Source organism: Bombus pyrosoma, linkage group LG4 (genome assembly GCF_014825855.1).
Source record: "Bombus pyrosoma isolate SC7728 linkage group LG4, ASM1482585v1, whole genome shotgun sequence".
NCBI classification, from domain to species: Eukaryota; Metazoa; Arthropoda; class Insecta; order Hymenoptera; family Apidae; genus Bombus; species Bombus pyrosoma.
This window is the reverse complement of record NC_057773.1, coordinates 1,738,520-1,765,496: the sequence shown is the minus strand read 5'-3', so window position 1 is coordinate 1,765,496 and position 26,977 is coordinate 1,738,520. Positions and strand designations below refer to the sequence as shown.

At 39.3% G+C, this 26,977-nt stretch overlaps 2 protein-coding genes across 3 annotated transcripts; one reads left to right on the top strand and one right to left on the bottom strand.

Moving 5' to 3' along the window:
- Positions 1-2: 2 nt before the first annotated feature.
- LOC122567029 (guanine nucleotide-binding protein G(s) subunit alpha) lies at positions 3-23,491 on the top strand. 2 transcript variants are annotated; one of them, XR_006316671.1, is made up of 11 exons: positions 3-2,054; positions 2,974-3,049; positions 5,008-5,062; positions 6,060-6,179; positions 9,309-9,406; positions 14,364-14,418; positions 14,502-14,575; positions 15,065-15,244; positions 15,337-15,541; positions 15,617-17,312; positions 17,390-23,491. XR_006316671.1 is itself a non-coding variant. In XM_043725096.1 (10 exons), exons 1-10 carry the CDS (start codon positions 1,916-1,918, stop codon positions 15,761-15,763), a joined length of 1,149 nt encoding a protein of 382 aa, XP_043581031.1. In that variant the 5' UTR covers positions 3-1,915; the 3' UTR covers positions 15,764-23,491. The 2 variants fall into 2 exon arrangements, 1 of the variants encoding a protein (XP_043581031.1); XM_043725096.1 differs by having other exon boundaries at positions 15,617-23,491.
- Positions 23,492-23,599: 108 nt separating this feature from the next.
- Positions 23,600-26,970, bottom strand: LOC122567020 (ATP-dependent RNA helicase Ddx1). The gene is made up of 12 exons (XM_043725082.1): positions 26,815-26,970; positions 26,648-26,699; positions 26,382-26,578; positions 26,113-26,312; positions 25,565-26,032; positions 25,316-25,485; positions 25,087-25,249; positions 24,819-25,005; positions 24,447-24,740; positions 24,159-24,376; positions 23,968-24,088; positions 23,600-23,906 (listed from the first exon to the last, which is right to left on the bottom strand). The coding sequence occupies exons 1-12, from the start codon at positions 26,828-26,830 to the stop codon at positions 23,791-23,793; spliced, it is 2,202 nt and encodes a 733-aa protein (XP_043581017.1). The 5' UTR covers positions 26,831-26,970; the 3' UTR covers positions 23,600-23,790.
- Between the last annotated feature and the right edge of the window lie 7 nt (positions 26,971-26,977).

Sequence of the window (26,977 nt, the reverse complement as noted above, 5' to 3'; positions counted from 1 at the left end):
CGGTCAATGTATTAACACTTCACACGACAGATTGTTGGCAGTGAATCTACTGAAAAATTCTAGACAAGAGATCGAACGTGTGACGGTGTGTGCATATTAGAGAAGATTTTTCCAGGATAAAAAAGAAGATCGTGGAACCGTGGGCAGGGTACTTAGAAGTCAGGATACGAACCTGATCCATCTTAAGCGCGGTGAGCCGCCGCGCTGGTGGGCCTAGCAGACGACATGTTGGCTACAGGGAGTACTTCGTGTCGGATGTTTTGGTCACGAATTTCCTCGGGGATTGTTGAGTGAGGAAAGTGAGCGAACGCAGTGAAAGCGAGGTGGAAAGAGAGTAAGACCACTCGAGGGTGTGTGCGAGAGAGGGCACACGGTTGGATTCCTCGAGTGGTGGTTGTGCTGTGGTGGTCGACAAGAAGTCCGCGGAGAGGGGTAGAGGCTAACGAGAAGTTGAGGAGGGGGAACCCGGACGAGCCCTCGAAAAATTGAGGAGTCAACGAAACGAAAATCAGAGAAGGAAGAAAAGGTTGGGTCGATTCTCGGTGCGGGATCTCCTTGTGGATGAAAACCTGGAAGAACGGTGTAGAAAATCGCAGGACAGAGAAGTAGGAGAAAAAAATTCGTGAGAACGTAAAAAGAAACGGTGGAAACTGCTTCAGTGAAATCATCCTCCTTATCTATGGGAGCTGTCGATTCCACGACTTTGTTCGATTTGCTCGAATAACGAAGTAGCAGCGTACCGGAGCCGATCTATTTTAACTTTTCGTTGTTCTGTCCGAAGGGTAGGGGCTGCGTAGTGAGGCGAGGCGAGGTCGAGCTGTCGTATGTCGTATACACGCGTCCGAGTCCCTTCCTCCTGAAACGATTTCGCGTGTCTCGTGTTCGCGGGCCATCACAGGAGGCGCATCGGACAGTGCACGTCAACCTATTATCCCAGTCCCGGTCTTGCTCCCACTCTCGAGCGCTGATCGTGCCTCGTGCGTACTCCCTCTATCACAACCTGCCGCGAGTGTCTCGCGGCCGGTTTTCGTCAGTGTTCCAACCGAAGATTCGGAAGTGATTTGATTCCTCCTATATCGTTGGTATTTTTTCATCGAATCTGCAACCAATTTAATCGTGCTCGGTGTTGCACGATTCGCCTATATTCTTCTGAGTGGATCAATTTCTTATCGGGCCAGGTGTCACGACCCCGTAAGCTCATCGTCGTTTCAACACGACCGATTGCTGGTAGAAACTCCGGCATTTGGCGATCATTCCGATCCTATTTTTTCTGTATATTCGTACTTAAAATACGCACAAGAAGTCGATCGTCGTTCGAAACCAACGTGTTGGACCAGCAGCACTGTCGTCGATCGTGTGTAGCTATGGTTTCGCGGGTAGTGCGAGATAGTGAAAGAGAAGCCGTGAAGTGAATCGAGTGTGAGTGCAACGGAGAGAAGACATCAAGAGATATACATACGCGCAGTTGTTGCTAGTGTACAAAACGGAGATAGTAAACGCACGACAGAGGCAGAAAAGGAGAAAGACCAGCGCACGAGAGAGGGAGTGCTACTCGAGGAAGAGGGAAGGACGAAACTCGAGTGTGGAGAAGCGCGATACGGTGATAGATAAGTATCGAGTGACAGACACGGCCGGAACGAAGGAACGAACTTGCAGTAGGTATATAGGTACTTGGAAAGGGAGTGAATCTGTAGGAACTGCGGTGCCAGAGAGTATACTTATCGAACGTCACATTTACGCGAGATAAACAACACGCGCCGACGGTAGACCCGTTGCGCGAGTCTATTCTCCCTCGTTCGAGAGTAACATAGCGGCGAGATACCGTCTTTCTCTAAGCCGAGAACAACAGAGAACTACAGAAGTGGAAGGGAAGAGCGAAGAGGGTGAGCCGCGCGTGTCTCTCTCGTGGTGTGTCATGGGGTGTTTCGGCAGCCAGAGCAGTAAGGCCAGCCAGGATGACAGTAAGAACCAGAAAAGGCGCTCGGATGCCATTACCAGGCAATTGCAAAAGGACAAGCAAGTTTACCGAGCTACCCATAGGCTCCTTTTGCTTGGTAAGTCAACTTGTTAAACTTTCCCTTTTTTTAGGACCTTCCATCATTACTTTGACGACCTTTTATTTCGTGGATATCTTCGGTTATCACATGTTTCTAGTTAAATCTCTCTGTAGTTAAATCTCAGTACGTTTCGTTAAAGATGTATTTCCTTTTTTATCTATTCTTTTTTAGATACGGTATATAGTCTATATCTATGTACACGTGTCAGAGACGGAGAAAATTTCCGCTAGAATACCAGTTGAATCGGCTTCGATCGCCAATTTTGGACAAAAAGCGAGTCCGGTCAGAGGATAGGCCGAACATTATCGCGATGTTCAGCAGCGCGTAATTCAATTTTATCGATTATCGTATGAGCCGGCACCCACGAATATCCAGCGGCTGGCTGGCTCATGTTGTACCCTTTTCGTGTCGCTCTCTTCGTCTCCTTCTTCTCCTTCTCCCGAACCGGAGTCTTTTTCACATAGTCGGCCGATGTGGGTGTGCGCGTGCGCCCTCACACATGTATGCACACCATCTACTTATTGCGATACTTAACCCAACACCTAGCCATTACCTTCCTATTCTTCGTTTATGTAGGTCGTCGTTCTAATTCGACGTGTGGACCTGTGTTGTGTGTTGCGTATAGTTGACTCGTAGCTGTAGGTTACGAAGCAACAGCTGTTACTGTATTGTTTCCCCCGTCGTCTGCAATTACGATCCTATTCCTGTTTTCCAAAAAAAGATACGATAATATGCCACGTCTTGCGCGTTCGTCGAATAGCTTTTCAAACGATCGTTCAAAAAATCACTATCGATCTTTAAATATATATGTTTAAACCACTGCTTCTTAACCGTTTTCTCTTTTAAACTTGAACGATGTTTTTTTTTCATAAAAGAGAAAGGAGAAAAAGAGAAATTGTTTTTTTTTATGTTTTAGGAGCGGGAGAATCGGGGAAGAGCACCATCGTCAAACAGATGAGGATATTGCACACGGATGGTGGTTTCAGCGAAGCGTAAGTTTCGTTGCTCCGTTACAGCGTTACTACTTTTATGCCAATTCAACATTCGATACTATTCGCACAACACGGTAATGCCACCGGTACATAATCTTGAGTCCTTTATTTCTTCCCATTAATACGCACTCGTGAATGATTCAACCTACGGTTAATTCGGTCCATCGCGTGATTACAATATCAACACGTGGTTCAAGCAAATTATCCCTCGCATTTTCTAACTTTCTTTTCCCCTGTTTGTCTCAGCTTTTTTCTTCGCGATGTTATCGTTGTAATCATTTCAAGAACGCAGTTCTTCCGTAAATCGTCCAAAGAATACGCGTCTTTCGTTCACTTTCGATACTTTTCCTTTCTTCTTCTTCGGTCGATCCGTTTTCATATCCAGCTACCGTTTGCTAGGAATCAAGCGAACGGATTAAAAATACAGTCGCGAAACGGTGCAAACTAGATAGAAACAAGTCGTTATCGTAAAAAGAATGTCGGTACACCTATATACGTGAAAAATCAGGAACAACTAGATAGGATGAAAACGATGTGCAAACAAACGGGCTCGGCCCGGTTCGTGTGTGTCGTAAATTCTGTCTGCCTCCGGCGCTGATAACGGACCCGAACGCACGCCTTATTACTACTTTTGCGGTGATTTTTTTTCATTCGTCTTTTTTCTCATCTTTATTTTCTTGCTTACTCATTCTTCTTATCTGTCTTCTTCTTGTTTCTTTTTCTTTTTATCGGCGATATCGGGATTAATACATTGTTCGGAATTGTTTCCACATGAATCGCGAAAAGTTGTTTCTATCGTCGAATTTAACAGACTCTTTTTTGCTAGCGACGCGATTCTAAGAAGCATTGCGTGTTTGACGCGCTCGTTGCAGATTTCGCTTGTTTACTATGGAAACATACCGTATAACCTTGCGTATTTTTAGTATTTTTTCCTTCTTCCTTTTTCTTTTCTACCCTCTGGAGTTTTTTTACACGTGTACGAATTAACATCATTCCACGCCTGCGTTTGTATATGCTTGACAGGAGCCCATGAAATCCACAGACACCTCAGTCGGCTGCAATTAAGTAAATAGGGTTATGTAAATATATTTACATTTGCAGTAGCAGCTTTTGGAACAGTGAGACTTTTAACGTATAATCCTACTAAACGGCAAAATCGTTGGAGTAGGTAGTCGTTCGATTATTTTTAGCGTTGTATTCGAATATCGCGTGTAACAGCGCGAAGCCTTTTAATCCGCGATCACATACGTCCGAAACGTCGAGAACCGAAGGATCACCAGGATAAAGGAAATCAGAAATACGTAAAATCAGAAATCAGAAAAGTAGGGAAGCAGACGAAAAGACGAATTTCTAAGTATCATGTGAACAAGACGCGAAATTGCGGCGGCGATATACATGATACATAGCATTGTGCGTAAGGAACTTGAACGGAATAATAACACTATAAAAATGGGAACCTGTATTAGATCGCGACTGTCGTCATCTTATAATGTACGTATGTGATATATGTACACGATATGCGAGAGTCTTAAACGACTGAACTTTGCTCGAGTGACGATAGGAGCCTGGCACAGGTATCCCACATGAAAATTCGATGCTGCTGTCCCATAGTTGTGACGGCGAGGAGTCGGTCGCATCGATCGCCGGTATTAGATTCGCGAAATTTCCAGTGTGTCTCCAAATCGACGAAATCGTTATACTAAAACTGGCGCGATGCCGTGCGATCTAAAATTATCGAATGACTCGGGTGCCATTAATAATGAAAATACGCGCGTATACGTGGTAAATATTGCTCGAGCCTAACTTGTTTCGATATTTCTTTATATAATCATGATCGAGTCATTGGTTTCTTTTTTTGCGCACGGCATTAAGAGTATTCAGCGATGTACACAACGGTACATCGATATTGAGATCGAAGGATCAAACATATCGTTTGTTTCTCACGCTGTTCTGTGCAGGGAAAAGCGGCAAAAAATCGACGACATCAAAAGGAACATCAGAGACGCGATATTGGTAAGAATCCCTTTGGATATTTGTTTATGTAATACCTTTTCAAACTTGGCGCGATACCCGCTACACGATCGAAATTTTTTCCTCCATGCGTCGCGTTTTATTTTTATTTCACTGTACGGATTTTATAATCAACGGACTACTATCCTTCGGGATAAATGGTGAAACGCGGAGCAGAACATAAAGTAGCTTACGTTGTATTATTCTTCTGTTTCTCTAAGACGATTGGTCTCGGCAATGGTTTGTTACAGCCTTATTAAAATATCGTTCGGTGGCACTATTATGCACACATGTGTCTTGGCTAACGATAATGATACAACACGTTCCCTCTCCAAAAATACTCTTTCGGAGTAATATTCGTGAAACGCGTCGAATAACGCGGCGCATTCTGGGAATCTAGTGATTTATAGCTAAATCGATACGAAGCGTTGGTGTTTTCTACAACGGCAGTATTACGGTATTGCCGAAGAAACCGTCTCGGGCCATGAAATCGAACAATTTTTTAACTTACGTTTCAACAGAGATAAAAACCTTGTTCCGTAATTTCTATCGAAATGGCGGTAAACGCGTCCGTTTTGACGGGCGTCTCGTCATTAACGTTACGTGATGCGCCCGTAAATTCGCGACGGTTTAACGCCGTGCTGAGGAGAGCAGCGCGCTGTCATCAATTTGTCGTTCGAGGCCGTGTTTAGATACGCGTATCGTCTGTAACCTTGCAATCGCTTCCGTATGTCGGGTGAATGTAATAGACAAGCTGCCCCGTGGCACTTAAGGATTATGAATGACATATTATCTGCGCATGTAACGATAGATACGGCCGGGATGGAAATTTCGCATACGCATCGCAATCCCGCGAAGAATGCACTTTCTTTTCCGTTCGCGATGGACGTTGTCGTTAGCGTAATCGTCGTGGAATTACGTGCATATGTATGCTATACGATACATCGATGCACGTGGACAGCGTGGCTTCCTTTTTTTCATTCGATGCGTTCCTTTTCAGACGATAACCAGCGCGATGAGCACGCTAACGCCACCCGTTGCTTTGGAAGATTCGGCGAATCAGAGCAAAGTCGACTATATCCTGGAGGTCTCGTCTGCCACGGACTTCGATTATCCCCCGGTGAGTCACAGCCAACCTATTTGTTCCGCGTGCCGTGTGTACCTTCTTAATGTAATACGATGAAAAATACGCTCCAGTTTTGTACGAGCGGTTCGCTTTCGTCTTTTCGTTGAATGAAAGACCGGTGTCTTGGGCAGACGAGGAACTTTACTATACAGCGCAACGTAAATGACTTATGAGGTTTTATAGCGTTGAAAGGATGAACAGGATTATAAGGGTCGGTGGTAAACGATCATGCAAACCAATTACAATGGATTGTTCTTTTCTCAGTGCAAGTGTGATACTCTTGCGGTACCGAAAGTTTCTTGTAGCTTACGATACACGTTGGTAGCATTTCTTCGCGTGAGAGCCACTGCGTGGCATGATCGGTGTTTACAATGTTTACACAGCCATCGCATATGTGGTGTGCTATACAATGCTCTGGCTATGATGTGCTGCGCCATTCCCCGCCTCATGTACAAAATGCGCTCGTAGATCTTTGTGTCGATCGACTACCGTGCGCCTTCGATTATCTGGTGCTCACCATCAGTCACGACGATAGTGATCGACTTTTAATAATTTTTAATAATTTTAAGAGCAATGTTTCTTGATCTGCCTGTAAAATTTCCCGTGCTGTCAAAACGAAAGAAATTCGAATATATATTCTTAGAATCGCGACTTGACTTTCGTCCAGGATAACTTATCCGATTTTATTTTATGAAACACATCGATTGACTGTTTCCACGCGTGACGAATATATTTCGCGGTATACGATGGCAAGCGGTAGAATTAAATTTTATTACCGTGATGATTTTAATCAAGGAGAGCATTATTTCGAGGACACCAGACGTGCGTTTATAAGCGGCAGACGTACGACAAGAATGTTCTGGTATGGATCGCGTAATTTCACAAGCCGCGCGTACAATGAATCGTATAGTGAAACTAGATAGGGGAAAACAGGGGAGGGTGTACCATTAAAATATTACGACACGAGCGAGCGCGGTACACGTTATTTAACCCGTTTAGTCATTTTGTATTCAGGCCAGCAATTCTGCCGCGCCTCTTTGGAACGTGCGCTGAAGTTACTAGCACGATTTATCCCTTAAAGATTCTCCGATTTGTTGTTCTTCTGTATGATGTCCGCGCTATGCTGAATTTGCCGAATTCGCCTTATGTAATTTGGATCGATGACACGGAGAATTTATCAACGTGCATTTTCTCGACGAGCCGGCAAGGTCCTCCAAGGCAGACGAGGAAACATCGAACAATACTTTCGGTGATTCCCCTCGATCGATTTTCCCGTGACTAATGTCCCCAATTATCGTTTCCTGATAAATTTAAATAGGAAGCGTGGTAGGTATAGGAAAACATGATTCGCACCGTGCGAGGCTAGATCGAAAAGACGATGAAAAAGATTTTCAGGGGTCGAGGAGGCATTGACATCTTCTGCAACCAGCTGACTGGACTCACTCACGGACCGGCGTTGTCGAAACTTCTGTCAGTTCGAGGAGAATAATGATTTTTCGCGTGCCAAGAGGATCAGACCGAGATTTCGAGACCTACGAAACCCCCGAACGCTCCGAACTGGCGAAACGACGTGGCGCATCTCGAAATAAAGTCGTCGCGACAAAATAATCCATGTGTTTTGCGTCATTCACTGGCAGTTGTTGGTACGTGGGTATGTGTGTACGTATGTACTTTTACGTATCTCTGGCTCTGGTTGTACAGGCGCAAATTGTCGTAGTTTCTTCTTCGCTACACGCGATTCGGCAACATAACCATCGAGAACGATGCATCCGAATTAATCGAATTAAGCCATTTGTTACCGGCAGAGTTTCGAGCTCCCACGTGACACTACGTCTCGTTCTCTCGTTGGGAATTCTGTTGGATTTTTGGTCGACAGAGTGTTTCATCGAAATACCTTAACCGATGGATGGAATACACGTACAAGTAGTCATCCGCCCGTCGGATAAAGTGAAGGGTTTAAATTTGAATTTCCATCATGAGGATACATTATACAGTGAAAGATATGTTTATGCGTACGAATAAACATGTCTTTGTATTAAGAGGAAGTTACCGGGCAGAGGCTACCTTTTATTTTGTTCCGCGGCTACGTTCGACGAGCCGCGTCCAATTTGTCACTGTCGTTTCGCTTTTTGCATATCTAGGCGTCGCTTGTTGAGAGTACGGAAGTTTATTTTGAGTCGAATTCTACACCGAATTTGATCGCAACTCTATCACCGAGCGCATCTGTGCGGCTAATTCCTGTTTTACGGAAATACGTCTAAATAAACGTTGAAATGTTTGTTACAGACTGCGGAAAAGACTAACACCTATCTAAAATTGTCTCTGTAGAATGTTTGTCTTTTTTGGTTCGAAGTACTTTTGGAAAAAAGGCAGGAAAATCGAAAATATCGGAGTTTGTGTAGCGACTTGGAGGTTGAGAAAGTTGGCTCGGTCTGCTTTGAGATCGGAAACATCTCGAAAAATAAAAAATTTAGTAATTCGAAGAAGTTCTCAAAAGGCTTTCAACGTGACTTTCCGCTTTGATGCGAGAAGCGCGCACAAATTTACAATTTGCTGGTCGCTTCTCTTGACAAATTAACGTTTGCCCGTATCTCGATTCTTTCGAAATTGAATCCTATTCCTTTCGAAAATTATCGCAATTGCCGGTTGCTTTATTTTCTATCCGACAACGCTTCGGTAATAGATGTTATTCGAATATTTATCTTGGCTTAGATACCTGATCGATATCCATTTTTATATAGGAGCGGATAATACGCGTGCAAAGCCGGCGACAGAATTAAAAATGAAAATATTTCTGTCGATAACGGACGTGCTTCGTGGCTACCAGTTTCGCATAAGTTACGCTCCGAATCGTCTTTTTCACTGGTCCAACTGTGACGCGGCATATTCTGTTGTCACGATAGTGGCCGGGTTCGAGCCAAATTTTCCATTTCGTCAGAGCCGCACGTTTTTTAGATAATTAATGAGACATGATAGAAGCGGCCGCCAAACTGTGAACTTATTTGCAAATCATCCACGGATGTGCCGTCAAATAATTATTTATCTTTTAATGTTATTTCCGCCATTTTCCATTTCATCTCGATGGTTGTAATACATTAACCGAATTACAATTCATGTTTGCAGGAGTTCTACGATATTGTCGAAACCCTTTGGAAGGACCGGGGCGTTCAACAGAGTTTCGAGAGGAGTAATGAGTACCAACTAATTGACTGCGCCAAATAGTGAGTTATCCTTTGTTTGTACGATCATTAAAACGAATTTGATGCTACACTGAAGTCAAATCTGCAAAATTAAATACTAGATTGTACATTTGGGCATTAAAATAGAATACTTTTCGGAAAATGGATCAGTTTGATTTCCGAATGGATCGTATAGTATAGTATAGTATAGTATAGTATAGTATAGTATAGTATAGTATAGTATAGTATATACGGTAAGACAGATCGTGAAGTGTCCAATGATAAAAATAAGAGAGCAGAGTTATTGGCCAGGTTCGTAGCGTCGAATAGCTCGTGTGCTCGAGTCGCAACACACGGTTATTCTAATTCGCCCCGGCACTGATATCATGATTACGATAAGAAGTACGTATGATAACGTTCATACGATGATAATGAGATCGCGAATCGCGTCGGATTTGCCCGCGGATTCGTCCACTATCCTTTCAACTATTCCGCGCGTGCCAGACGAGTATAACCTGAAACGAGAACTCGTGGTTCCGTGAAAAAGTGTAACGATTCGCCTATGTATTCGTACCTGTATTTCTGGCTGTGTGAGTATATTTGTATTTGTTATCGTATCTGACTTGTAAATAGTCTGCAACGCGGTTGGATAAATTTCGGAAGCGTTCTCATGACCGCGATACATATGGTATATCCGTGTATATTCATGGGCCTGTGACACCGATTTAATGCCAATGGAGACAATGCCTTAACGAGGTAATCGCTTTAATAGGGGCCACTCGTTTATCTAGGGGTTCTCGATGAATTGGCCCAACCTCGAACTTTTTTCACGCTGTTCACTGACACGGGAGCTGTTTAGGTACATACCGGTCGAATATGCTGTGCTTGCTTTTGTTCCACTCTCTCGTCTTCTCTCTTCTTCTCTCTCCCTCTCTCGCACTCCGAACGATATTTTTGACACTGCACACATAAGATATTTGTTTTTCCTTGTGCGTTCCACCTGTATGGAGTTCGATAGAGTTTGTCTAAAGATGGTAGCCAAGTTCAAACTGTTCTTTAAAAGCTTGATGGAACGTTTACGAATTTGTATTTTTTCTAGCCATAAATCTATAATAAGATAAAGTTTGAAAGGCGACGGCATCGTCGAAAGTGCGTTTGACAAATTCATATTTACCGCTTGAACGGTTAATAACAAGTAGATAATTGGATGAAACTGGAAACGGAGTGTCATGAAGATCGTGACGCCGTGTATTTACAAAGATATATTACTTTCGGCATTCTCTTTTTAAACGTCACGTAACTTGGAGGGAATAACCGCCGACCCGATATATAAATGAGCGAAAAACTGGTCCGCTGCGAGCCGTCCCGGTCCAGTAGATCACTTTAAACTGTATCCCTTTGAAAATTACATAGGTGAGGCACAGGTTGTTGCACTGAATCGTGAGCAAAGAGGCGTGAATCTCGAGTGTAAACGCGAAACTTATCCACTAAACTAACAAACCCGAACATGTGACTTCGTTTGCTGTTTATCATTTCGTCAAATACTTTAATTAGGCAGAACACGCTTTTTATTTGGCTATAGCCTCATTGGATCTCTCTTCGTCTCCGCGTGTATAATTGCCATGAATATCCTTGTCGTTATTATCATCATCGTTACACTGTCAATAATAGGAGAAATTAAAGCGTTTATCGTTCAATTGGTACCCCCGTGAGACACGAAACGAGAATACTTCGGAATACGTTCATGATCGACGTTTAGCAACGTGCCAAATAGTGTCTCGCGTTTCACGGCGAGATCGCATCAAGATCACGGCGATAGTTTTCGTTTCGGTTAAAAATGTTTGTGTGATTTTTTTAACACCCCTCCCCCCCCTTATCCTGGTTTTCTTTCGTTTCTCTCCTTTTCCTTTTTTCCTTGATTCTTTCTCGTCCTCTTGTGTATCGAAATAGAAAGAAAGAGAAAGAAATCTCTCGATAAAAATAGCGTATCGTATTTTTAGGAAGCACTGCTCGAGAGATGTATAACGGAGAGATTCTTGTGGACCCCGGGATGCTAGATTGTTGTAATTTCAGACGCCTGTTTGCTAAACATTAGATAAGTCTCTCATTCTTGATTCGTGATCAAGGAAACAGATTTCGAGTTATACAAAAATTGGTAGAAATTAATGGGTCAATTCTTTCTTCCCTTCTTTTTCAAAAGTAAAGAAATTTAAAGTCTCGAAAAGAAACTGTCTCGAATACTTGTATCGAAGATGAAAGTAATATGGACCAACGGCAAGCTTCCTAAAATATCATCGAATTGGAGTTGGTGCACAGCGAATAAATATTTGTGCGACGTGAATAAGAGATCGCTATGCGCCAACGCCTGATTATCGATTGTTGGTTCAGTCACAGCCATTTCCGGGTTGAACAACTGTCAGATTTCATGCAATAAAATTCGCAGGTGAAGCGTGTCGCAATATTATCGCGATTCAGATTCTGCCCGTATCACCTTTGAAGCCCATCGAATTGCGCTGAGAATTTAATTCGTTGCGATATCGTTTTCAGTATCGAATTTTTGTTTCGGATTAAAAATAAAAAAAAAAGAACTAAAAAAAGAGTAAGGGAGAGGGAGAAGGAAAAAATGCAGGAGAAAGAAAAAAGAAGAGGAAAAAGAGAAAACGGGCGCTGTACACGGGGAGAATCGAGTAACGTGTCAATTACACGATGGGATACCTCGGCACACCTTAAAAAAGGAAACACGTGTCTCTATATATAGACGCTGGTCTATATGCTGGGATCACTGATGTTGCCACACATAGTTCATGAATGTTTAGGTCGATAACAATCTTCTTCCGTGCCATCGTCATGTTAGATAAAAACCAGTATTTTTTATCCTCGTTAATAACTTTCGATGCCACTGCCTAAATATAGATCGCGAAAAAATCAATGAGATCGTTTCAGAAAGTCTTTGGCGCTTCTGCAGAAGTTGCCGAGATTTTTTTCTGTAAAATCTTTTTTGTAAATCAAGCGATACGTCGAAACTTTTCCGTTATATCGAAGCAAGAAGGAGCGATTGTTAGGTTCTTTAAATATTTGTAATTCGAATCAACCGATCGTTTAAGATGAAACAGAATGTTAGAAAGCGTCGAAATCAATGTAAAAAGTACGTAAAGGATGCTCAACGCGGATTCGATCTGGTCTACTTCATTTTGTTACTTATGCAACGAGCCGAGCATTGTTTTGTAGTTAGTCTGACCTCGTTCAAAATCCGCGAACCATTTATCTTCTTGAAAGTGTTTCTTATTCTTTTCATCATCCTACGCATTGTCGTTTATACAGAACGGTTGGTTGAAAAGTAAACCCCGGGAAAGCTAGAAATTCCTAATTCTCCTCTTGTATGTTATATTCTCGATAAAAATGAAATATTTTAGCGAACGGTGGTTCTGGATAATCTAACGCTGGGATCGTGATGCAGGAGGAGTGTCACGCTTTTCATATCGTTAGAAATAACATTGTTATAAAGTTGACTTCAAGGTCGGTGAAGTTACACCGCCACGGTAACCAGAAAATCGTTCTGCTGTAGCCAGTGGGTCACGACCTCCTTCCTCTTTCGATTCTCAGGAGGTCGATAACCTCATTTCTGTACGAGCGCGCCAATTTCATGACCTACCTTTCTCACGAGCCTACACACGAGCCACGTAGACCTTTATCCCAGGGGCTTCTCTCCAGCTTTTCCGTGCAACTACTCGCCGAAAATCAATTTCTCCGATTTCTGGTTCCTCGAATTTACTCGAGGAGCTAAATTCTGGTTACTCACGCCTGTTGAGATCAATGAACGCTGGATTAATTGCTGTTGCATCTCGTGGTTCATTTTATCCTACCTTCCTGCCTTTGTACCTATGAAAATCCCTTTCAGTCGTTTATATTATTTTCTATGACGAAACGATATCCCGTAAATATACATGTAGTAGAATCGACAATTTTGCAATTCTTTACATCTATGATATCTTAGTAACGTTATCTCTTTCAAGTTTCGGAATATTTCCAATGAAAAGGGTGTCGTTGTCTGTACGGCTATTTAATATCCGGGCCGGAGAGCAGTGCAAGTGTCTTTCAGTAAATATATTATCACCGTCAACCGACTGTGGAAGGTTGCATGGTGGTGTCAAAGCGAAGACCCACCCCTGTAGGTTCTCGCGCATACAACATACACCTGTACAGGGAGCTGGTATACATACGCGAAACTAAGTCTGTACGTACGATTGATGGCGAGCAGCGGTGGCAGTGACCCATGACCCGGATTGGAAACTGGGTGCTAGAGAGGCATAGTCGGCGAGGCCGAGAGAGCGAGAGTTGGGGTTAGGATAGGACACTACCGAGAATCGATTTTCCCCCTTCGTGCGCTCTATCCACCCTAGACACTAGCCGGGGAGGGTCTTTCAAGAGAAACGGTGACAGCAGCATGAAAAAAGGAGAGAATTCTCTTCGTTCGGTGCTCTCTCACCCTGCTCCAGCGTTCCACCCTTTTCCTACAGCCACTTCCGTTTTCCATCTTGTGTGTTATCGCGCCACTTTCGATATATAAGATTCTGCAGTTTCCATCTGGACGGAAAGTTCATGAACGAAAACTATTCTGCACTCACCAAATGCCTAAAAGAAACACTTAGGAATATGTTTTGTTTTTTCCTTTGGTTTAAGGTAAAGCGTTGATTCGGTTTTCCGGTTTGGCGTCGATTATAAACGTATTCGTTAACATCTGACAATTGACAATTGTTTGAAATTTTTAATGATGCTAGGGTAAACCATAATCACGCGAAGCAACTCTCACGGTAACAATGCTGTTAACTAGCTGTATTTATTATCGGCGATGATCAGCATCGGTGGGAAATACTTGCACGTTGATCAAGGCGTAGCTCGTTATAGCACTGTCAAATCGATTACATTGTGAAAATTTACATTTAGGATCATGAAGGCTGTAGAAGATGTGTGTAATCGTTTCTTCCGTTCTCTGTTTCAGTTTTCTAGATAAGGTAGCCATCGTTAAACAACCGGATTACACACCCACAGAACAGGTAATCGTCGATACAAGGTTTTAACGTGAAACCGAAAATGTACAGACTTGATTTGAATGATAGATTTGGTCGATCTGTTGCAGGACATCCTCAGGTGTCGAGTCCTTACGTCCGGTATCTTCGAAACGCGGTTTCAAGTCGACAAAGTAAACTTTCAGTAAGTCCTAAGCGATAGCTACTCGCTTTACTCCAGTGTCGTCTAACTATATATAGACGACGTATTACAGTAACATCGGTCGACGGTAAATATAACGTAAAGCAGCGACGCGCACCTCATCCCGGCGTGTATATTACAGCTATAGACTTACGTGCTATACGTGCAGCGGAATCGGTTAGCCGCGTTAACGCCTCCGCAACTTTATAATATTTTCCCTTTTTGCCTTGGTTCCCATTAGCCCCCTCCCCCTCCCGTTAGATCCTGTGTTTCGCATTAACTCTACGGAGGAACATCCAGTCTTTATCGGTCCCTTACGGAATTTCATCCCGACAGAGTTAAATTTGCGGATCAATTCTAATTTCAACTTTTTTTTTAGCCGTAGATGGTGTTACGTAAAATGTAAAATATAGTACACGAACACGATCCTTTGCATGCATTTCGTCCATAAAAGCGTTGTAATATGTAGCATCAATGATTGCTTGTTTGTAGTATGTTCGACGTTGGTGGTCAACGCGACGAAAGGAGAAAGTGGATACAGTGCTTTAACGATGTAACGGCAATCATATTTGTAACAGCATGTAGTAGTTATAACATGGTACTCAGGGAGGATCCAACAAAGTTAAGACTCAGAGAGAGTTTGGACCTCTTCAAAAGCATTTGGAACAATCGGTACGAATCGGTTTAATTGCTTGGAAGTATTCACCGTATGATAAGATGTTCGCTCGAAATCTTCGTTACATGTCCGTTCTTTCCTTTTCTAGGTGGCTTCGCACAATTTCCGTAATCTTATTTTTAAATAAACAAGATCTATTAGCGGAAAAAGTAAAAGCAGGAAAGCACAAATTAGAAGATTATTTTCCAGAATTTGCGCGATATCAGACACCGGCTGAACCTGGGGTAGTGCCAGATCCTTCGGAACCTCCTGACGTTATGAGGGCCAAGTACTTCATTAGAGACGAATTTCTTGTAAGTACATCGTGTTAGATATTTGAGCGCAGTTTTATTAGGCGAGCAATAAATTTTCCATCGGACTGTTTGCAGCGTATAAGCACAGCCAGCGGAGACGGTAAGCACTATTGTTATCCGCACTTTACATGCGCCGTCGATACTGAGAACATCAAGAGAGTGTTTAACGATTGTCGGGACATCATTCAACGGATGCACTTGCGCCAGTACGAGCTCTTGTGACTTCGTTCCTGCCGACATATCCTGTCATGTATTCGTATAAAAATTACGGTAGTGCTCCACCCTGAGCTAACTCGAGTCAAACCAGTCGTACCATGGGCGATCTGAATGGTATCGCGATGTACGATGATATACATTGGTGCGTGGAACTCTTCTTCGCGTATCTGAAGCCGTTTAATTATTCAGAAAGTAACGTGTCGAAGACTCCGCGTGTACGCATACATGATTGATGGCTGCGAGTCGATCGTTCTTCTTCGACAAAGAATTCAAGGAGAAAAGTTGATACGCAGCGGTTGGGGGTTACCTAAAAAAAAAAATCTGTCTCGCAATGGAGAGAATAGTTCTCTTTTTGCACAGAATCGCTTACTATGTCATTGGTGTACAAGCAAATTATGCCCTTGCGCATTCTACTTTAACGATCGTTTCGACATAAAAAAAAAGAGATATCTCGGGCATTTCGATCACTCGACTCCTTTTTTAGGTTTCGTCGAGAGTGTGCTGAACGTCGTGATTGGGGGGAGGAGAATAATATTCGTTGCTAGAAAAACACGTGCAATTTTAACTATTACCTCGTTAATTTTATTCTTATTACGCATCAATTCGTTGATAAGAGGAGTGGGAGAAAGAAAGAGAGCGAATGTTCTAACGTGGGTCATTGTTATAGATTAACACGACGGCGATCGTGTAACGACTCTTTCGTCCGGCACACTCGTCGCGTTATTATCTCGTTCAGATTTAGTATTAAGAATGTTTCCTAAGACTTAGGTAATTTCACCGATAAAAATCCTTATCGTTGAACGTTTCTTTACTCATTTTTCGAATCTCTATTTTTTCCTTGCCCCTTAAAACAATTTAATTATATAATATAATCGTGTTTATTGGTAAATTAATTTTTTCGAATTTCCGAATCTCGACTTTTAATCGCATTGGCCCGACCCGTAGGAGTCTCAGCCGCACCTTTTTACAAGAAGAGTATTTTGTGAGATTTTACAGTATTTCGAAGAGCGTTTTAATTATATAACTATGTATCAAATATGTACAGGGTGACCGTCCACGGATTCATGTTTTTATGTGCGTTTCCTATAAATCGAGATTCCTCACTGATATCGTTTTTACTGATTTCCATTGAACTACTTTAATTCGTGTACTTAGGCACATATATTATCATTGTAGCTAGTATCTACATGTAAATCCTAAACGTACGCAAGAGAAATGTGCCACGTGGGAAATTCATTTTACATGTACACTTTTGACTATAGCGTTAGGCTCCAACATTACAACAATCAAAGTACGTCAATGTAAACGTTATTACATACGGAGGTATAATATGTTGCTTATTTATTCGACTTCGTAACGTAAAGTCCCGCGTCCCGTTTTCGAGTAAATGCTTTATGTCCCGAGAGTATGCAATGGTAACATGTACAAATTTCGATCGATTCATCCAAATGATCAGTTATCATCGGAACTTCTTAGGGTAAAGTTTCCTGAACCAAAGTGCGATGTGCGAATTTCTTATCTCAAGTATCTTTACTATTTGGACACCCTGTATATGGTAAGTCTCCTATTGTTTTCGTTCGAATCTTAATCGTATCTTTCCTTTCACATATTTTTTTCTCAATTTCATACCAGATCCAGAGGACGAGAGGAGTTTGTACGCGTGTGCAAACTGCTTTGGAACTACGCGCATTGCGGCTATGTCTCGCACGTGCGTACACACGTGCATTCTACTGCTATAAATATATAAAGTGATGAATTGATACACGTATTAGTAACAGAAAGAAAAAGGTAGAAAATTCTTCGTGGCAGCACGTTCACTCGCATACATACACCCTCGTACCCCTAGATTAAGTGCGGGTTACTGATCTGTGTAACATCTACTTTTATAATAGGTAACGAGAGTTTTTTTTATCGTCAAATTAAACTGAATAAAATAGGGATACGAATAAGCCACGTTCCGGTTTATGTAATACGACGTAAATATATTGGGGCATCCGGTCTTACTATCCTTATTATCGTCTTGTTTCAAACGTTTTTCTAATAAATTTGATCATGTTCACTCTTATTTCTTCCTTTTTTTTCATTACGATCGACCATTTCTTTGTAAAGCAGAAGAGATGAGAAGAAAATTGTGCATAGAACATTTCTCGGAAGGAAGACAAACTCTGGCAGTTTGATTGATATTTCCCTTTTTTATTTTTTATATGACTACTCGGTCTTGTGACGTTTTCTCTTTTTTGAAACTTTACAACAATGGATCATTCTTCTTTTCGTGTTCTTTGGAAACTGTTCTTATCCAGCAGTATGGATAATCTGATTATTTTTAATCTATTAGATAATGTTCCATCCGATCATGTTTAAATGTTGTGGCTATCGAAACGATGAGGATAGAAATTCCGGACATTGCATAACGGTTACTCCGTACATGCTGACAAGCCCACACCCTCATAAATGTATTCTCATGTAATATCAATATATGGGCCCGTGTGCATACATATATATGTATACCTATCGTACTAATACATAACTGACAAGCCATAGTTTGTAACGGTATTTATAACTTTACGAAGTGTTATTTTTACTGTAAAACTTGATGACAGATGTAAGAGTGAAAGTAAGGATGTTAGGGAGTGAGAGACAGTGAGCCTGCGAGTATACATATATAATATTACCTGTCAATGAAACTTCCGTGAAACTTTAATGTTCATCCAGCACAAAGAAATATGAAACATCATTTTGTGTATGTCAGTGTACGAATGAGTAACGAGTACTGCGTAATTAGTATTATTGCCAGCATTCTTATGCGTTTTATTTTTTCGTTACGATTTTATTTTCTTTCCCTTTTCTTTCGAATGGAGAATCGCGTTCGTCCTAATTTTGAATGTTTTATTCAACGATATTGAACAACAGAAAAAAAGGGAAAGAAAAAATACGGTATGATTGACCATAACGAAAGGAAAAGGAAAAACAAATCACATACAAAAATGTATCGAAGAAGTATTGGTAGATTGATTGTCCGTTTTCGTCGGTCGTGATACAATAAAAAAACACACGCAAAAGTAAAAGATAATATATATACTTGCTACTTGAATGTAAACAAAATTTGTAAGTGTAATGATGATCGACTATTGTATGCGCGTATGCAAGCGAGAAACAAACGGATACCGAATTAATAACTAACTAATAAATTTTACGTGGCCACGATTATACCGATATAGATATACATATATACATTATATATACTTACATATATATATTATATATATTGTATACATACGCCGATCGCACAAGTTCTTTTCTTTTATTGTACGTACAATATACTAGGCATGCGAATATGTACATGTAAAAATAAGCGGTGCAAGTAATTATTATTTGTAAATACAATAATAACAGGTTCGTGCGGATGAGAAGCAATGATGCATCGGTAGCAGTTTGTCGAAACTAACTTGAAATTGTGCGTTTGATTAATGGATATATACTATTCGGTGTAGTGTTCATTATTGGAGAACATCTTGTGTTTATAGATCGCTTAACCACGTATAGAAATGTGTTTGCATTTAAATATTTTGACAATGATTGCGTTTATTTTTATTTTTTTTTTCCTTTTTGGAACTTAACGGAGAATTGTCGAAGCTTCTTTTTTGTTTTCATCAATGCTGAAACAGAGTCAAAGGGCCCAGTCGTGTTTTGTATGAAACGAACCACTCCCTGTTTCTTCTTTCCTCGCGATCCCCGTCGTGCAAATGCAAGTCGTCGATACAACACGATGCAGCACGTCGTCCACGAAGCGCATTATCCGCTTACATTTCGCAATACTCTTTGTGGACCACGTTGCTAAGAGAGCATTGCCTTAAAAAGCGAAAGTCAAAGCAGATGGAATGGGCATAGTTGGAATCGTCGTAACGAGAGATAGAGATACAAGATCTGATGAAGCAACGTTAATGGTGATTATTGTCGATAAATAATTAAATGTTCCAGTTAAATTCGATTCGTGGACACGATTGCATCATTCAGGTCTTTTAACTGCCTCGGAAAGAACGAATTACCGAGAAAAAAAATTGACATCCTGATTTTCAATTCGTTACACCTTTCTAACGAAGTCATGGAACGTTTGCTCGTAGATAAATACGTGTTTTATGCTATCATGATCGCGTTTATGTTAAGGATACAGAGTCATTTATTGTGATCGTCTTATCGTTAAACTGTTATTCGATAAAAAATTGTCTCTACACGGGCAGATTTTATTGAAACGAAAAATGTAGTTATAGTACTATTATCATTATTCTTATTACCATTTATTATTGTTATTATTATTATTATTATTATATTATCATCGCTATCATCGTCATCGTTTCATTGTCATTATCATCGTCACTCTCATTATTGTCGTCATTATTATTATAATTAACGATTACTGCTGTAATCATTGTTAAAAAAAAGCTATCTTCGGAAGAAATTAGATTCATCTATCCAATCTAGAGTAATGTATTTATTTAAACTGACCACGATCAGTGGAGATGGAGAAGTGAACATTGTAACACTGTGTTTGAATTGTGGTTGTCTTTCCAATAATAGATATATTCGTCTTTCATACATCGTAGTTATTTCTCTTTGAAAAGGGAAACTTCGATCTTTCGTTATTGAAAGAAAGAAAGAAAGGAAGAACGAACGAAAATCTAGAGAAACGTCATACTTCTACGACGGACATTTGTCAGAGCTCCGATCATAGTCCCGTGCATAATTCTAATGCGATTTAGTAAGAAACGAAGTTTTCAGAAGTCTAAATGCAAGGCGAAGATAGTCTTAATGCAACTTGAACGACGTATACATCTGTGTATATGCATAGGGACTGGATAATCGTTCTCAAAGTTGTCGGAATTAGTAAATTGATGACGCATGCACGAATGCATGGAAAGTCAATAAGTTCAATCATTTGAGATCACAATAATCGTTCAAATAAATAATAATGCATGTTCTACATATACAGAGATGTGAAGAAACTATTTTTATTTCTCGTTAAATTATTTTCACCGAGAAAAACATAGACGGCCAGGAGAGATGGAAACGTCTCTCGATCGAATACGCGTACCAATCTGTCTTAATTGATTTCAAACAAAGATACGTACGTTGTTATTTACTTCGGTTTTTTACTTTTCGATATCTTTCACAGTAAAGTAGAATTAATTGCTTACGTGAGAAATAATTATGATTTGCCTCGGAAAGTTCTTTGAATATTTTCGCTAATCGTTTTGATATATGTAACGAACACGTTCGTGATTAACAAGCATTTTATTAGTAAAATGAACGTGTAAACGTAATACGGTCTCACCGTGAAAGTATCACAAAATATCAAAAGCGGTTCCCTGTAAATTCCCCAAATGACGACATAATCTTTCCAATACCACCACTCTACCTTTCCATCCAGTCATTCGAATTTACGAATAGGCAATAAAAAAATGTTCCACTGTCTTTTATCTAAAACATCTTGTCAACCGTCATAAGTCATGGTTGCAAATGGTCCCTGATCGTGAATCGGGCCTGATGTAACACTTATTTCAATTGTTTTGTTGATTCTTCGTATTTGATCGGAAATCCAGATTGCTTTAATAGTACTCTTAGAATCATCAAAGTAATCTTACATTGGGAAATCGTACGTTCTTTTGTAATATTTCGTTGATGAGATTGCCGGGTCACGATGCAACATAAAACCACTTTGATTCGGAGACTTATTGGATGAAATCGTGAAAGACAAGAGAAGGAGCTGTCTGTGCCTCGAGCGCAGCAATTATCCTATTCGTTAAACAATAAACAAACACACGAGAAGAGTTATGGGCTCTTGCCACATATTCTGTCAGAGTAATTTATATAAAAATATAGCTACATGTATAATGATCGATCGTTGGTGTTGTCCGAAGTCTTTTTTCCAGTTTTTATCGCATTGTTCGCTAGAATCCAAAACGTTCAAGAATCACGAGCATTCGTTTGATACGAGGATAATATCGTTTTATAAAATTACGAAATTTATCTCCGAATAAATAAAAATAAACGGTGATTGAAGTGAGATGTTCTAATTTGGAAGCTGGCGAACATTCTATTGGATATTACAGTTATTTGAAAACTGATTGAAAATTATGTAAAAAGAGAAGGGAATATATCTTGGCGATCTTAGGGGTGCAAAAAAGAATAATGGATCACTTAATTGTTCGTGTGTAAATGTATTCATGTAATAAGGTATGAGAACTGAGAAACTAAGAAAGAGAGAGGGTGAAAAGAGTTTTACCAACTCGTCAATAAGTACGTCCACCCTCCCTTCTAAATAAAAAAAAACCGGGTTTCCTCCCTGATTCTTAATGACTTTGTTGTTGCGTGTATCTTAGAAGTATGTTTAGCTGAAGACTTAAGAAAGGAACTATTGATGCAGACGCAAAACTAAAAGCGAAAGCAGGAATCGTTGGACAGTAACATTTGAATAAGCACTAATTATATACGAGTGAATGGATAATAACGCGTATACAGAAAAAAATATACACATACACAGAAAAATATGGAATAAAAAATACGTGTGATGTAAATGAATAATAACACAAGAAATTCGTTAGGAAATGAAATTAAATGTTGCCCGCCCCATGATTTTTCTTGGTATTAAAATGCTGTGTCCGCACGAGAACCAGCACGGAGAATTTCTTTTTTAAATCCTAGACTAACGAGTATCTATGATATAACTGCGTAATAAAAAGGCAAAGAAAGGAGATACATAAACCGACAAACAAACGAAAAGATATGGTTGCTATATAAAATATGTGAACAAGTATTGATCCCTTGAGTCGTTTAGTTGTTGAAGCTATTTAAGTAAAAATCGTGGGGTGGACATGTAGTATATACAATAAACTGATATATATATATATATATATATATAAATAAGTATATGTATATATTTATGTCATATAAATATATATGTATATTATATAAGTATAATTCATGTTGAGTTAATACGATCGAATAATTCCGCGTGTGTGATAGCCAGTGTGCATTAAAAAATGGAAGAATGATCCGTACGACTGTAAATGTGTTTTTAAATTACAAGAAGATACAAAAAATATTTCATTCTCATTCTGTGATGACTGTCTGAATATGAAGGGAAAAAAGAAATGTTTTCATGGATCTATGCTGATTAATCAATTAAATTATTATAGTGAATAAAGAGTTCGGCTCGTGTTGTATTAATTGTGCAAAAGGAGTAAAAAGAAACCATCTGCAAGTGTGAAGATACGTGTGTCTCGTTCGCTCGTGTGAATAACATAAACGTGTTATGTCCGTATAACGTGTGTTAACACGTGAATTATATACACTATTTAAGAAAGAAAGGGAGAACACGTACGCTATATTTGAATGCAGGAAACAAACAGTATGATTTGTATACTGTATAACTTTAGTCGTTTATTATTGATTTCGAGAAATGTGTATAAATTATTATGTGTAATTAAACAAAGATCATTTAGTAAATTCTAAGAGTATATAATATATACATATATACTATACAAAACTGAATCACGACATGCGCGCGTTTGCGCACGTGCCATATACAAAACACAAAAAACTTACAAAGAGATATTGTGAAAATTACAAAACTAACAACACTGCAAGGCCACTGTATAATACATTTGTGTAACTAAAATAGTGATGGTACAATTATGAAAATTATAAAAATACAATAAACACTTACCGTATGTCTTATATACACATATACTATCTAACTGCTATTTAAGCCATATGTTTTTTTTAGAAATGATATATCAAGAATACTTCATTAATAGTTAATTATGAAATAAATGTCGAGACACATTGTTACGAGAACTAAGATGTTATATTACTTGTAACAAATTTATATATTACATTTAGAAGTACACTACGTTTATAAATATTAGGAGACTATTCAAACACTAGTATAGCATATTGAAATATAATATTCAAAGGTAGAGAAACTTAGTAAACGTAGATTCTCATATGATTACGTATTAGCATTTAAAAGTATTTTAGCTCGTTTTTATCATATGCCTCTTCAAATATAAAAGTTGTGTTTTTGATTCCAAAGAAGATAATTCGTTCACGTAGGGCGCCATTTGCTGTACATGATTTTGGTAATTCGAACCTAAAAAATTATAAATATTCGATATAATTCACATTACAACACGAACACAAAATTTACATACCCATGGCTGCTTTCTTTTCTCCGTATACAACTTTCCCATCGAAATCATTTAATGGAACTTTTATATCTGCATCGACTTGTTGAATCGTGACATTTAAATGATCCTCAATTTCAGCCAAGTACTGAAAAAATGACGTTAGCAATATCGAATGTCAGAAAAAGCTAAGTATGTTACGTTATATCAAATCTTACGTTCGGTTCGTTGTACCAAATGCAACAACCACCCTTATCAGTAAGATTAGTATTGTAACAGTTTCTTCCACGAGAAGGACACCATTCGCCGTGATACCATACTTTTTCAGGAACTTTACTAACTAATGAAATTGCTAGACCCATTCGTTCAGCTCTACCGACTCTACCTATGCGATGTACGTAGTTGGATTTCTCGTCAGGTAGGGTCATATTAATCACTAGAAAAAAATTATATAAGCAAACCATAATTACAAACGAATTTGTTAAAAGTTAGTGAAGATTACGTACTAAAAGGTAATCCCGAAATATCTAAACCTCTAGCTGCGACATCGGTACAAATCAAGAACTTTACTTCCTGCCTTTTGAACTTCTCTAAATTAGATTTGCGTTCCGCAGGCTTTCTATCACCATGGAGACATACGCATGAAAATTGGTTTCCACCAGATTGTTTCAAATATCGTTCCAAGTTATCGCAGTCTAATTTAGTTCTACAGAAAATTATAGCTCTGTCCATGTTGTGTTCTTTAATGGCACGAATACAGTATTCACCTTTTAGTATTTTCACAGCCTCTGAGAGTGTCTCTATGAAAAACATTTAATCATATAATTAACGACAGAGGAATTACAAAATTATACGAGTTTATTTAACTTGAAACATACCAGGATTGTTATTTCCAGGTCTTATGTTATCCCTGCTATGAATACCGTCAGTTTCTATATGTTTCCTTAAGTTATGCCAAGATTTATCTTTCTGTGGATCGATTATTACAACAACATGGTGTACTGTTTCGGGAACTGCATCTTCACCTTTCAAGTCTACCCACGTTGGAAAGTGCATCAAACGTTCCTAAGCAAAGTAAATTTATTTCTTATATATATTTTTTACAAGATATTGCATAAAAATACGAATGGCATTATAAATAACTACCGCCATTTTTTTAACTTCAAATGCATGCAGTGTGGCAGAACAAACGATCATTTGTAATCTTTTCCCATCTGATGTAATTTTTGGTATCTGTCTGTGCAAACGATCGATTAATTCCGTGTAGCCTTGTTTCAATAAACCATCGGCTTCATCCAAAATGAAAAACCTAAAAGAACTATACTATAACAACCGTTATCTTGATAAATTTAGCATAAAACGCATTGCAAAGTACCTGCAATGTGTTAAGGACAAGTAGCCACCTTGTATTAAATCTTCTAAACGGCCTGGTGTTCCAACTACTATATCCACACCAGAATTTAATGTAGCAATTTGTTCTTTTACGCTAACTCCTCCAATAACTAACAATTCTCTAATGACTGGATCTTTCAAATGTTTTTTAAACTATATAGAGATATCATTTTATGTATTAAATATTTTAAGCAAAAAAGTATTTTGGGATTAATCATTACTGATATCTTACTTTTTGAATTTGATTATATGTTTGTTCAGCAAGTTCTCTCGAAGGTTCCATGATTATAGCTTGAGGGGCATTGCATTTAGGCTTGCCATTTTCCTTATGAGTTTGGCTACTGTTTATAGGATTCTCATTTATAACTTCCTTAGGAGCTGAAGCAACAGCTATATAATCATTTGGAGGGGGATACTTAAATGGCTGTGCTCCAAAATTGAATGACATTTCTGCATTTTTCAATACTACAGCTGGGTAAAAAGTCTGTGATTTTTGTTGTGCATTCAGAGTAAATGCTGGACCCAGATCCACACCATTCAATGTAAAGCTAATTTCACCCTTTGATAAATTCAGAAGACATCCAACAACATCATGCATTCCAAAAGCCTTTCCATAATTGTCAAATTGTTTTGCATTTGATTTTTTGCCAGTACCACCATATCCAAAACCAAATTTATCTGTTCCTAAATCCAGTGAAGCCTATATCATAAATGCAGTAATATTTATAACTTTTTGACAACATCATTTTTGAAAAGCTAACAAAAATTCATGAGAATTACTTGAGATGTAGACCAGCCTACACGACATAATCCTTCATCAGTTACTATAGCTTCAAAGAAGTATTTGTCTTTTCCATGAATTCCTTTGTTTGCTCTACAGCCATGCCATTCTTTCTGTTCACGACTCTGGCATCGCAAACCATCCGGAGTCACAGCTAATGCTCTACCTCTATCAAATAAACTTAACAACCAATGTGAAGCTGTAAATAATTATAACAACATTAAATAAAAGAATGAACACGTTATAATGAATATGAAAAAGAATGTACAATGTTGCTGATGTCCATTATTGCTCGAGGTCTTGCCCGTTTTACCAGACTCTAGATCCTTAAAAGTTTCCCAGACAATTTGCAAAACTGGTAGACAAAAGGCGCCAGTTTTTCCACTGCCAGTTTCTGCAGCCATTAACACATCTCCACCACCCAAAATTAGTGGAACTGCCTCAGCTTGAACATCAGTTGGCAATCTGTGTAAAGGTATTTGATGGTATTTAATATTTCCTTTCATACGCATGATATAATTTTATTTTACTTACGTCCACTCCATTTCGTCAACTGCTTTCGCAATTTCGGGTAAAACACCCATTTCTAAAATAAAATGTTCATATATAAAACATTTTGACAATTTCATAAGCAACATCTATAATTATGATTTTTCTTATATAATTACAACGCCAGAAATATGCCCAATAGGCATATTTACCTTCGAATGCCGTCATTGTTATAATTTCAGTTTATGTCCTTTTTGGATCTAATTTAAAAACGCAAAATCAAAGAACATACACCGGTACTCTTCTACGTCATGAAGAGATGCGTTTGGAGTTTGGAATATTCGATGAAAGCGCCATCTATACTCCATGGGTGAA

What these genes read in the sequence shown, in the direction of transcription:
- LOC122567029 (XM_043725096.1), top strand. Translation starts at nt 1,916, where the DNA reads ATGGGGTGTTTCGGCAGCCAGAGCAGTAAGGCCAGCCAGGATGACAGT. An exon ending in GATGGTGGTTTCAGCGAAGC is followed by an intron (nt 3,050 to 5,007) that starts GTAAGTTTCGTT and finishes TGTTCTGTGCAG; the next exon opens with GGAAAAGCGGCAAAAAATCG. An exon ending in CGGACTTCGATTATCCCCCG is followed by an intron (nt 6,180 to 9,308) that starts GTGAGTCACAGC and finishes TCATGTTTGCAG; the next exon opens with GAGTTCTACGATATTGTCGA.
- LOC122567020 (XM_043725082.1), bottom strand. An exon ending in GTTGACGAAATGGAGTGGAC is followed by an intron (nt 26,579 to 26,647) that starts GTAAGTAAAATA and finishes ACCTTTACACAG; the next exon opens with ATTGCCAACTGATGTTCAAG. An exon ending in CATATAATCAAATTCAAAAA is followed by an intron (nt 25,486 to 25,564) that starts GTAAGATATCAG and finishes ATCTCTATATAG; the next exon opens with TTTAAAAAACATTTGAAAGA.